This window comes from Thalassophryne amazonica, chromosome 2, assembly GCF_902500255.1.
Source record: "Thalassophryne amazonica chromosome 2, fThaAma1.1, whole genome shotgun sequence".
NCBI classification, from domain to species: domain Eukaryota; kingdom Metazoa; phylum Chordata; class Actinopteri; order Batrachoidiformes; family Batrachoididae; genus Thalassophryne; species Thalassophryne amazonica.
This window is the reverse complement of record NC_047104.1, coordinates 65,163,633-65,176,765: the sequence shown is the minus strand read 5'-3', so window position 1 is coordinate 65,176,765 and position 13,133 is coordinate 65,163,633. Positions and strand designations below refer to the sequence as shown.

Genomic DNA, 13,133 nt, shown 5'->3' with positions numbered 1-13,133 from the left:
GTCAGTTTTAAATGCAGTGCCACCTGAGGGATCGAAGGTCACGGGCATTCATTGTTGGTTTTCGGCCTTGCCGCTTATGTGTAGAAAGTTCTCCAGATTCTCTGAATCTTCTCATTATATTATGGACTGTAGATGATGGAATCCCTAAATTCCTTGCAATTGAACATTGAGAAACATTGTTCTTAAACTGTTGGACTATTTTTTCACGCAGTTCTTAACAAAGTGGTGATCCTCGCCCCATCTTTGCTTGTGAACGGCTGAGACTTTTGAGGATGTTCCTTTTATACCCAATCATGACACTCACATTTAGTGTCCTCAGTTCCCAAACACTTATTGAGTGTTGTTAGAAGGAAAGGTGATGTAACACCCAGCTTTTTTGAAATGTGTTGCAGGCATCCATTTCAAAATGAGCAAATATTTGCACAAAAACAATAAAGTTTATCAGTTTGAACATTAAATATTTTGTCTTTGTGGTGTATTCAATTGAATATAGGTTGAAGAGGATTTGCAAATTATTGTATTCTGTTTTATTTACATTTTACACAACGTCCCACCTTCATTGGAATTGGGGTTTTAGTTGTACCTCTGCAGTAGGTGCAGTCATGATCTCATACAAAGGGTAAATCAACTATCAGTCAGAATGGCTAAGCCATTGTAACTTCAGTATTAACGTCAATTTACCTACAACATGCTAGCATGTTAGCCAACAATAAAGTCATACATTTTAACATTCTCCAGGAATTTGAGGCATTTGAGGATTGTATGTCACTAATAATACTGTTTGGTCTGACTGTGTGTAATATACAGTCTACTGGTGGTTGGCTCTCACTGCAGTATTGTATCACTTCCTGTTCCGGAGCACAGCTGTGTTTTGCTGTATCTGTTAGCTGTTTAATCTGTGCAGTTAGATTGATCTAGTTACCTAGATAACGATTTGTTTCACAGTGTAATCTTCACGTGCCTTAACTAAAGCACTCCCTCTGCTGAATCACCTCAAAATTATTTACACATTATTCACTTTGTGTGTCTTTAGGAATCCGCTAGCTTAGCGCAGCTACTAGCTCTTAGCCGGTTTAGCATGGCGGCTTCTCCTGTCTCTCCTGCACTTTTCTGCTCTGGGTGTGAAATGTTTAGTTATTCCTCGGCCTCCTTTAGCAGTAATGGTACTTGTAATAAGTGTAGCTTATTCGTAGCTTTGGAGGCCAGGCTGGGCGAATTGGAGACTCGGCTCCGCACCGTGGAAAATTCTACAGCTAGCCAGGCCCCTGTAGTCGGTGCGGACCAAGGTAGCTTAGCCGCCGTTAGTTTCCCTCTGGCAGATCCCGAGCAGCCGGGAAAGCAGGCCGACTGGGTGACTGTGAGGAGGAAGCGTAGTTCTAAACAGAAGCCCCGTGTACACCGCCAACCCATTCACATTTCTAACCGTTTTTCCCCACTCGACGACACACCCGCCGAGGATCAAACTCTGGTTATTGGCGACTCTGTTTTGAGAAATGTGAAGTTAGCGACACCAGCACCATAGTCAATTGTCTTCCGGGGGCCAGAGCAGGCGACATTGAAGGAAATTTGAAACTGCTGGCTAAGGCTAAGCGTAAATTTGGTAAGATTGTAATTCACGTCGGCAGTAATGACACCCGGTTACGCCAATCGGAGGTCACTAAAATTAACATTGAATCGGTGTGTAACTTTGCAAAAACAATGTCAGACTCTGTAGTTTTCTCTGGGCCCCTCCCCAATCGGACCGGGAGTGACATGTTTAGCCGCATGTTCTCCTTGAATTGCTGGCTGTCTGAGTGGTGTCCAAAAAATGAGGTGGGCTTCATAGATAATTGGCAAAGCTTCTGGGGAAAACCTGGTCTTGTTAGGAGAGACGGCATCCATCCCACTTTGGATGGAGCAGCTCTCATTTCTAGAAATCTGTCCAGTTTTCTTAAATCCTCCAAACCGTGACTATCCAGGGTTGGGACCAGGAAGCAGAGTTGTAGTCTTACACACCTCTCTGCAGCTTCTCTCCCCCTGCCATCCCCTCATTACCCCATCCCCGTAGAGACAGTGCCTGCTCCCAGACCACCAATAACCAGCAAAAATCAATTTAAGCATAAAAATTCAAAAAGAAAAATAATATAGCACCTTCAACTGCACCACAGACTAAAACAGTTAAATGTGGTGTATTAAACATTAGGTCTCTCTCTTCTAAGTCCCTGTTAGTAAATGATATAATAATTGATCAACATATTGATTTATTCTGCCTTACAGAAACCTGGTTACAGCAGGATGAATATGTTAGTTTAAATGAGTCAACACCCCCGAGTCACACTAACTGCCAGAATGCTCGTAGCACGGGCCGAGGCGGAGGATTAGCAGCAATCTTCCATTCCAGCTTATTAATTAATCAAAACCCAGACAGAGCTTTAATTCATTTGAAAGCTTGACTCTTAGTCTTGTCCATCCAAATTGGAAGTCCCAAAAACCAGTTTTATTTGTTGTTATCTATCGTCCACCTGGTCGTTACTGTGAGTTTCTCTGTGAATTTTCAGACCTTTTGTCTGACTTAGTGCTTAGCTCAGATAAGATAATTATAGTGGGCGATTTTAACATCCACACAGATGCTGAGAATGACAGCCTCAACACTGCATTTAATCTATTATTAGACTCAATTGGCTTTGCTCAAAATGTAAATGAGTCCACCCACCACTTTAATCATATCTTAGATCTTGTTCTGACTTATGGTATGGAAATTGAAGACTTAACAGTATTCCCTGAAAACTCCCTTCTGTCTGATCATTTCTTAATAACATTTACATTTACTCTGATGGACTACCCAGCAGTGGGGAATAAGTTTCATTACACTAGAAGTCTTTCAGAAAGCGCTGTAACTAGGTTTAAGGATATGATTCCTTCTTTATGTTCTCTAATGCCATATACCAACACAGTGCAGAGTAGCTACCTAAACTCTGTGAGATAGAGTATCTCGTCAATAGTTTTACATCCTCATTGAAGACAAGTTTGGATGCTGTAGCTGCTCTGAAAAAGAGAGCTTTAAATCAGAAGTGCCTGACTCCGTGGTATAACTCACAAACTCGCAGCTTAAAGCAAATAACCCGTAAGTTGGAGAGGAAATGGCGTCTCACTAATTTAGAAGATCTTCACTTAGCCTGGAAAAAGAGTCTGTTGCTCTATAAAAAAGCCCTCCGTAAAGCTAGGACATCTTACTACTCATCACTAATTGAAGAAAATAAGAACAACCCCAGGTTTATTTTCAGCACTGTAGCCAGGCTGACAAAGAGTCAGAGCTCTATTGAGCCGAGTATTCCTTTAACTTTAACTAGTAACGACTTCATAACTTAAAAAGCCATCACTTGACCCAGCTATCTTAGCTAATTATAGGCCAATCTCCAACCTTCCTTTTCTCTCAAAAATTCTTGAAAGGGTAGTTGTAAAACAGCTAACTGATCATCTGCAGAGGAATGGTCTATTTGAAGAGTTTCAGTCAGGTTTTAGAATTCATCATAGTACAGAAACAGCATTAGTGAAGGTTACAAATGATCTTCTTATGGCCTCAGACAGTGGACTCATCTCTGTGCTTGTTCTGTTAGACCTCAGTGCTGCTTTTGATACTGTTGACCATAAAATTTTATTACAGAGATTAGAGCATGCCATAGGTATTAAAGGCACTGCGCTGCGGTGGTTTGAATCATATTTATCTAATAGATTACAATTTGTTCATGTAAATGGGGAATCTTCTTCACAGACTAAGGTTAATTATGGAGTTCCACAAGGTTCTGTGCTAGGACCAATTTTATTCACTTTATACATGCTTCCCTTAGGCAGTATTATTAGACGGCATTGCTTAAATTTTCATTGTTACGCAGATGATACCCAGCTTTATCTATCCATGAAGCCAGAGGACACACACCAATTAGCTAAACTGCAGGATTGTCTTACAGACATAAAAACATGGATGACCTCTAATTTCCTGCTTTTAAATTCAGATAAAACTGAAGTTATTGTACTTGGCCCCACAAATCTTAGAAACATGGTGTCTAACCAGATCCTTACTCTGGATGGCATTACCCTGACCTCTAGTAATACTGTGAGAAATCTTGGAGTCATTTTTGATCAGGATATTCCATTCAAAGCGCATATTAAACAAATATGTAGGACTGCTTTTTTGCATTTACGCAATATCTCTAAAATGAGAAAGGTCTTGTCTCAGAGTGATGCTGAAAAACTAATTAATGCATTTATTTCCTCTAGGCTGGACTATTGTAATTCATTATTATCAGGTTGTCCTAAAAGTTCCCTGAAAAGCCTTCAGTTAATTCAAAATGCTGCAGCTAGAGTACTAACGGGGACTAGAAGGAAAGAGCATATCTCACCCATATTGGCCTCTCTTCATTGGCTTCCTGTTAATTCTAGAATAGAATTTAAAATTCTTCTTCTTACTTATAAGGTTTTGAATAATCAGGTCCCATCTTATCTTAGGGACCTCATAGTACCATATCACCCCAATAGAGCGCTTCGCTCTCAGACTGCAGGCTTACTTGTAGTTCCTAGGGTTTGTAAGAGTAGAATGGGAGGCAGAGCCTTCAGCTTTCAGGCTCCTCTCCTGTGGAACCAGCTCCCAATTCAGATCAGGGAGACAGACACCCTCTCTACTTTTAAGATTAGGCTTAAAACTTTCCTTTTTGCTAAAGCTTATAGTTAGGGCTGGATCAGGTGACCATGAACCTTCCCTTAGTTATGCTGCTATAGACTTAGACTGCTGGGGGGTTCCCATGATGCACTGAGTGTTTCTTTCTCTTTTTGCTCTGTATGCACCACTCTGCATTTAATCATTAGTGATTGATCTCTGCTCCCCTCCACAGCATGTCTTTTTCCTGGTTCTCTCCCTCAGCCCCAACCAGTCCCAGCAGAAGACTGCCCCTCCCTGAGCCTGGTTCTGCTGGAGGTTTCTTCCCGTTAAAAGGGAGTTTTTCCTTCCCACTGTCGCCAAGTGCTTGCTCACAGGGGGTCGTTTTGACCGTTGGGGTTTTTACGTAATTATTGTATGGCCTTGCCTTACAATATAAAGCGCCTTGGGGCAACTGTTTGTTGTGATTTGGTGCTATATAAATAAATTGATTGATATACATAGCCCTTTAGGAAAAAATAAAATTCACTTCTGTCCTGATAACTACACATACATGTATTTGCAGGAATTCTGCAGAGAACTTATGTCTTGTGTTGTTTGACACAGGAACTGTTTGTCTACAATTATAAACAAACAAAAACATCCTCCTTAATAATTACTGTGTCTGGGGGGGGGGGTGGGGGGGGGGGGTGTTCAGTTGAGGAAACTGACCAGGCTGGCTGCATTAAAGCATTATGTGGCTCTGGCAACAAAAGTAGTTGGTGTTTTCAGTCATAGTTTTCCAAGACAGACTTTGAGGCAGAATTTTACCTGTCTGTTTGCTGTTCCTTTGTATTTGTGAGCGTTTCTGTTTGTAACAGCTGAATTCATAGCTTTTATAGGCCAGTTTCCTTTCAACCAGATAAACCACAAACAAATCAAGTCTGGGCTTGAGTCTACCCTGTGCCTTTTGACAAACTGTAGTAAAATGTTCACATCTTCATTTCAGTTTCTACAGCTTCTTCAACAAATTTCATACCCTACTTGCTTGAACTGAAATCAAAAGGAACTTAATCAAGTGATGAATGCTGTCATATTTTGGAAAAGAGAATTCATTAAAAGCAAAATTTCTGCTTAAATGTATCACTGATTATCTCAAAACATGCAAATTCTGAGGCAAAATTGCATGAGCATGTGAATGTGTGTGATTATATGGTATGTGAGACAGAGTGTGCAGGAAAGGGCTAAAATGCTAATCTGACTTCATCTTCATCAGGTTTTGGATTCATCCAGGGAGCCTTTGTTGCCAGGTGTGCTTTCTTTCCAACCCGGCCCCGTCCCCATTTGTCATTTTACAGCATTGCTTTCTGCAGTTCCTTGCATTCTCTTTAGCTTATTTTATCTAACTTTTTCTTTTGACATTAATTTCTTATTTCCAGGGTCAGTCTCATATTAAGGCTGAAGTTATAAAATAATTTGTGCACCCTACATTTGCACAGCAGCTTTTGCAAACTGAAAAGTGTTTGAATTGGCTGATTGCTGATTGAAAAGCTTACAGTTGCCACTCCTCAGTATCATTTCACAGCTGCCTTCCAAACAGCATGTTTGTTAAAGTTATGGCCCTGGAATACCATTTATCTCATCACTTTTCTGCAGATTGATTTTTGTTACATTCATAAATATTTGGACGTTATGAAGGTTTTTATTTCAAATGTGTATCACAGTATATGGAATCAAGTAATGAACATGAGTCATAAATGCTGTCACCAATAATTTGGAGGTATTTAAACCCCAGTTGGGCCTAAGAATTATTGTACCTTTTATAAGTTGTTACCTACAGAAGCATATTGCATTCACTGGATAAAAAAAAAAATTAGACCCCTGAGCTCATAATTACGAGATCAGGGGTCAATTTATTTTTTTTTTTTTATAGCTTCCGTACAATGGCCTTCAGTACTTCCGGTCCCTCAGTAATGACAAGCATGAAAATTCCCAAGTCATAATTGAAAATCAGCTGATTTGTAAACGCCGACACTGTAGTGTGATTGGATAAAAAGTGTGGATTTTCCCCTAAGGTGTTCCCAGATGAATGAAATTCCTCCAGGGCAGTGGGGCATGGGGCACCCAGACTGACCTGCACCCGCCTGGGGGTGAGCTCCCCTTTGTCCCTCAGTGGTCGGTGGGGCTGTGTCAGTGAAAGCTGGAAGTCTGGAGGAGGGCAAGTCACGTCTCAGACAGTGGGATTCCTAACTGGCGTTGCTGCTCCAGATGAAATCTCCATCTTCAGTTCCTGTTTTGTAGAATGTTTCGCATTTGGGGCAGTTTTTCCTTTTGTTTTACCTTCAAGTGAAATGGTTTCTCCATGGTCAAGTATATTTGGCTACTGCAGAATGTCACCCACTGCTTTTTTTTTTTTTTTTTCTTTCAATGAAAATGTTCTTGGGTTGCTCTTCAATTAATGACTTGAAGTATTTGGATGAATATGAGCAGATAACATCATCACAAACACAAGTTTATAGTGCTGCTGCTTTACCACTATCAGTAAATCCAAGGGAAAAGGTTCTGTTTGCAGTCATACTGTACTTGCCCCCGGTGTAATATTACCTCTGCTGTGCTTCAGAGATGAGGCGCATGTTTCATATCGTTAGCTGCTCCTCACCTTCATCATACTTTTCCATCACTGTGTTACTATTTAAATTATGTGGCAGATCCTGTATATTTACTCTGGCAGTCTTTTCATAAATCCTAACTTTGACACAGGCCCTGTTGGATGGTGTTCTTGGTCTGGCTTGCTCTTTTGAATGGCCTTTTCTTCACCATGGAAAGAATCCTTAGACCATAATGCAAAGGGGTTGTATTTAGTCTCTTGTTTAGTCATGGACATGTTTTAGGTATAACATGAAATAAACCCATCAGGGTGGAAGCTATCTGTGACACTTGCACTGTGCCATGTTTTGCACAGGGTGTACGTTCGAGCCCCAGGTGTTTATTTAATGTCTCTGGTTGTGATTAGGGTGTTCAACTTAGCAAGAGCTTCTTTCTCTGGCTGAGATTTTATTTTATTCCCCCGGTTGACATCCATATACTAAATGCAAATGTCATACTTAAAATAGGCCTTTTAATTACTTATGTGTATCAGTGAATAATGATGGACTACGACTTGGTTATCAAGCAGTGCAGAAGCCTTAGGTTACTTTTGGACCTTCAAACAGGCAGTCACAAATACTGTTGTATGCCATTTGCATGATTTAAATATCAGTACCCCAATATTAAAGCTGACAGTCTGCATTTTGAGCTCAAATTCGTTTGTTTTTTCCACAGTATATTGTGACAGATGATTAAAATAAGGGGGAGTCTGTCCAAATATTTCTGAATGTAACTATTTACATTTTGTTTTGTCATTCTGTGCATTCTTCACCTGTGCATCTTTTCCAACCAGTGGTGATTAATACTGTTTATTATTCCATCCTTCGTGTGGTTACCAAGGTGTCAGTGTTGCCCTCTGCATGCTGCTGCTTGCAGTTAACCTGGGAGATCAGTGGCATGAATTTGGATCGTGTTGTTTGTGCTCCTCAGTAGTCAGGGTATATGCCACTCATCCACGTTAGTAGAATGTAGTAGGCCTACAAAATGCAGCCCTGCCTGAGTGACAGCTGTTTCTCATTATTGTTCAGTGAACTAAAGACAATTTGAGAAGCATTAACTGTTCTTTTTTTTTTTCTCTCTCTCTCTTTTTTAGAAGGAAGGACTGAACGCTGCATAGATGGAGAAACGTGCTGACTTGCAGTGTTGATCACAGAACCAGCTGTTGGAGTGTGGTGGTTTTTGGAGGAATATATTTTGAATTTCGAAACAAGGGAACACATTATTGATGGGCTCATCAAGAGTGCTGTGACTGTTTAGAAGATAGATAAAATAGTGATTACTAATGATGTAGTAATCAGCATAACTGTGTAACAGTGATATAAATTATTCTAATCCAATTACATTTTTCTGCAAATCTGATTGGTTAATCGTGTGAGATTTCAGACCATAAAATGGATGGTGGCAAAATATTAAAACCGTTTCACATTGATGTGTTACTCTGCCCGGTGACTGCATTGCTGCGCAGGTGTCACGAGTGACGCTGTCACCTGAGAGCGACAGAAACTAGTGCAACAACGACGATTCCAAAATGCGTGGATTTAATGGATTTAACTGGATTGATTGATTGGATTTACCATAGATTTAACTCAGTGCAGCTGACGAGATGGAGAAATCTGTGGGTCTGCTCACAGAATTTCCAGTTTGGCATGAAGACACTGTTGAGACGTTAAGCTTTGATGAGCCGACAACACCCTTTGACAACAATTCGCAGACGAAATTACTTAAAGAAAAATAAACTGGGCAAATGATGGAATTGGATTAGAATGGGAATAACCCTCTTCTGTCTGATGATTTGCAATTTACTGTCACAAATATGTGTTTTACCGGCTCCGCTAATGCTTCGTCGGTAAAACTCAGTTTGTGACCATAAAATCCAGCATGTACGTCTTAAGATCATCAGACACAACATTGTTATTCCCTAAGTGGATTGTTAGTGCCTGAAGGGTCTTTTAGGATACTGTGGGGGACATACTGTAATGACAATGCCTTTATGATTAATTGCATACAGCAACATGAGAAAGCACTTTATACTTAGCTTGGCAGTTATTTCTTATGGGGTAGGGTATTAATTCCTTGTCGCTGTATTATGGTACATTTTTGATAAAGTGTTTTGGGATTTCTGTGTAACATGTTTATATTACTGATTGTGATTTCATTGCCTTGTAATAAATGAACAACTTTCATTTTAAATTTTTAACTCTTATGAGATCAGTGACTCTGGCACCATATTGAACATTCAAACTTCACACCATACTGCACAGTTTTTCATCGTATTGTGTGTTGCACATTCATATTTAGCACCACATTGTGCAGGTTGTTGAAGTCCTTCCCCACATCCACGCTGTTCCACCTGGGCAACGGATCGGATAGTGGTCCTTGTGTGCCCTATGGCTGGCTGCTACAGTAGCCATGAAGCCCAATAGGAGCCCTGGACATGAGACGGTGAATGGGGCACTGGTGAAACAAGTAGTTTATTATATCCACCAACAATGTAAAAAATCATCTGTCTGTTAGCAGGATTACGTCAAAACAGAAGAAATGCTAAGGTGATCACCAGCCAGTCGCCCTAAGCTTCACTAAAAGATCCAGAATTTAGATAAAGTTTAAGCTGCGACCCACTCTGTTTACTAATAAAATTAATTTAAAGGAGTAAAAAACACAGTAACGTACTATGCCAGTATGCTAGCCATATGCAAGGGAAAATAAGTATCTTAAGTCTGGACTTGAAATTCTACAGAATCTGACTGTTTTATTGACGCAGGGAGATCATTCCACAGAATAGGTTCACGATAAAAGAAGGCTCTGTGACCCACAGACCTTTTATTCACCCTAGGGACACAAAGTAGTCCTGCATCCTGAGAACTCAAAAGCCTGGGCCGGTACGTAGGGTTTAATTAGGTCACCTAAGTAGGGAGGTGCTACTCCATGAATAATTTTACAGGTTAATAGCAGAACCTTAAAATCCGAACTCACAGAGACAGGAAGCCAGTTAAGCAATGCCAAAATGGGTGTAATGTGGTCAAACTTTCTGTCAAACTGTCTGGCAGCAGCATTTTGAACCAAATGGAGACCGCTAATGCTGGACCATGGTAAAGCCCCTTTCACTTTGGCGTATTCGTAGAGTTGCTCATTGCAGCATATCGTCTACGCTGAGTTGAGCTGTTCTACGCCCACTTTTAGCAGCTCTACAGCGAGTTTTTGCTCCCTACGCAGGAGTATGTTGAGGGCTACGCGCGTAGGATGGAAGAAACTAAACATGTTTAATTTTCTTTGGCGTAGAGTGCTGGACACAGTTTGAAGCAGGTCTGCGCAGCACAGCGTTACTGCATGCAAGTCTGTGCAACACGGCGCTCCTGTACACAACCAAAAACTGAGTGCTTGAATCCAGACGAATCACCTGAAATGATCACACAGCCCACAGCACCTGTGTGCTCAGAACAGGGAATCAAACCTCAACTCAGAAATTCAGAAACAGCAGGTCGGTCGCTCACTCTCTCGTGCGCGCGCTTTCCCTCACTCTGTCTGTCTCTCCCAGCAGTTATCAGCATGTATAACTGAGTATCATCAGCATAGCAATGAAAGGTAACCTCAAAACGCAGCAATATGTGCCCAAGGGGTGCTATATAAAGGGAGAAAAGCAGGAGGCCTAAGACCCCAAATTTAGAGGTAGTGTTATTGTACAAAACACAGAACGACTGGTCAGGTATGACGTCAACCATGCAAGGGCACTCCCAGTAATCCCAGAATGATTCTCCGGCCTATCGAGTAGAATATGATGATCACTGTCAAACGCAGCACTGAGATCTAACAGCACCAGAAATGTAGTGGTGTCTCAAAAACGATTATTCTCAGTAAGGTAGTCTACAAGCTGCCGTGAAACCGCTTTTTCCAGAATTTTAGAGTAAAATGATAGTTGATATTGGCCTACAGTTTTTCAATACACTCACGATTAGATTTCTTGAGTAATGGTTTAATCACTACAGATTTGAAACATGTAGGAACAGATCCAGAAGTTGACAGATTAATCATTTCCAGCACAGTCAGCCCAAGAGTGGGACACAGGTTCTTAAACAGTTTTGTTGGTATAGGATCAAATAAGCAGGTTGTGCTTTTTGTAGACGTTACGAGTTTTGTCAGCACGCCAAGTGAGATACTATCAAATTCTGTAAATCTAGGTAATACCTCAGTAATGGCACCCACCTCAGTAGCAGAGTGTAGTGGCTGGGTTAAGGTATGCTGGGATATGCTCAACCTAATGTCTTCTATTTTCTTCTCAAAGTAATCCAGGAAATCTTGTGCTGTAAAAGGAGAGTGAACTACAGGTGGTTGTCCATATATGTGTTGCTACCGCGTCGAACAAGAACTTTGAGTTATTTTGTTAATCAAATCGGAGTAATAGGTCCACTTTGTAGGCAGTAGTGCATGCTTGTAGTCTAAGATAGCATCACGCCACGCAAGGTGGAATACTTCTGATTTTGAACAACGCCATTTCTGTTCTAGACCTCTAGCTTTATGCTTGAGGTCACGCAAGTAGTCATTGAACCAAGGTGGCTGTGTTTTGGGGGGGCGTGGTTTTAACACAGGTGGTGCAATCCTGTCGAGTGTAGTTTTGAGCATTGACTTTAAACTATCCACAAGACTGTCTACTGATTAGGCATTTTTCAAACGTGGAGCTAAGATATCAGGCAGTCCAGCTTCGAGTTCAGTCGTAGTTGAGGAGTTGATGCATCGCAGTAGTGATAAGGTTGTTGCTCCACTAAACACAGCAGCGAAACTGTAAACGTAATAAGTGAGTGATCACCGAAGCAAGCGGCATGATGTCAATATTTGTGACAGCAATACCAAGTGTAAGAACCAAATCCAGGGTATTTCCCTAATGTGCATTGAGTCCTCAATGCATTGCTAAAATCTTAATGCATCCACAATTTCCATAAATGATTTGCAGAGGGCATCAGAAGGCTTATTTATATGATTGTTGAAGTCACCAATAATCAATGTTATCTGCACTCGTTGACAAGTTAGAAATGAAAGCACCAAATTCATCTAAGAGTTCAGAGTATAGGCCGGGGGCTATGTACAGTGAAAAAGTAATACAGCTGATTATTATTCTTCTGACCTTGGCAATACGTAGCATCGTGGGCAGAGTGGAGAATCAGATCCTCAAATGAGTTATATTTGTGACCCCCAACTGCTAATAAGCTAAACCTAGATTTCTAAATAAGAGCAACACCCCCACCTTGCTTCGCATAACGAGGGACATGACTAGATGTGTCTGCCGGTGGGTAGGCCTCATTTAAGGGGAGCACAGTTGTAGGTTTAAGTCATGTTTCACATAACACACTCATATCTAAGTGATGATCCATAATTAGATCATTAATCAACAATGATTTTGAGGATAGTAATCTTATGTTAATGAGACCCAGACTAAGGACCTCCGTGGGGTTGGACTGTTTGGGTGTAGGGGTGGTTCCAGAGTAGCATATATAAGATGTCTGGAAGTAGGTTTAGGTTTGAGACATTCCACATGAGTTGAAGGTAGCAGACACAAAATCTTTGATATTGCTGGAACGTCTGTCTTTTGTGGGGTCACCGCAGTTGCATCAAGCCAGTCTACTCCAGACATTAATCAGTGCAACTCCTGGAGGGAGCTTCATGTGGTGGACGACACTAATGGTCACCCTACTGCTGAAGATTATCGCCAAGCTGAGCGGTTGGTCCTCCGAAGGGCTCAGATGGATAGTTTCTCACAAGAGTACAGCTCACTGAAAACTGGAAGCCAGTCTCAAGAAGCAGCCGTCTTCTCCCTCTATCTCCTGAGCTGGATGAGACTGGAGAGCTCATTCGAGTTGGAGAACGACTCCGTAGTGCAGAAGAT

At 41.2% G+C, this 13,133-nt stretch overlaps 1 protein-coding gene across 2 annotated transcripts in view; it reads left to right on the top strand.

Annotated features, from left to right (window-relative positions):
• zgc:123258 (uncharacterized protein LOC641502 homolog) overlaps nucleotides 1–8,461 on the top strand; it is a 118,542-nt gene extending 110,081 nt beyond the window's left edge. The window contains exons 15-16 of one of the 2 annotated variants that reach the window (XM_034186917.1): nucleotides 5,889–5,922; nucleotides 8,352–8,461. In XM_034186917.1, the coding sequence (XP_034042808.1) occupies nucleotides 5,889–5,922; nucleotides 8,352–8,392 (75 nt within the window). In that variant the 3' untranslated portion in view covers nucleotides 8,393–8,461. The remainder of the gene's footprint in view (nucleotides 1–5,888; nucleotides 5,923–8,351) is intronic. The other variant, XM_034186925.1, reaches the window with a different exon arrangement.
• The last annotated feature ends 4,672 nt before the right edge of the window (nucleotides 8,462–13,133 follow it).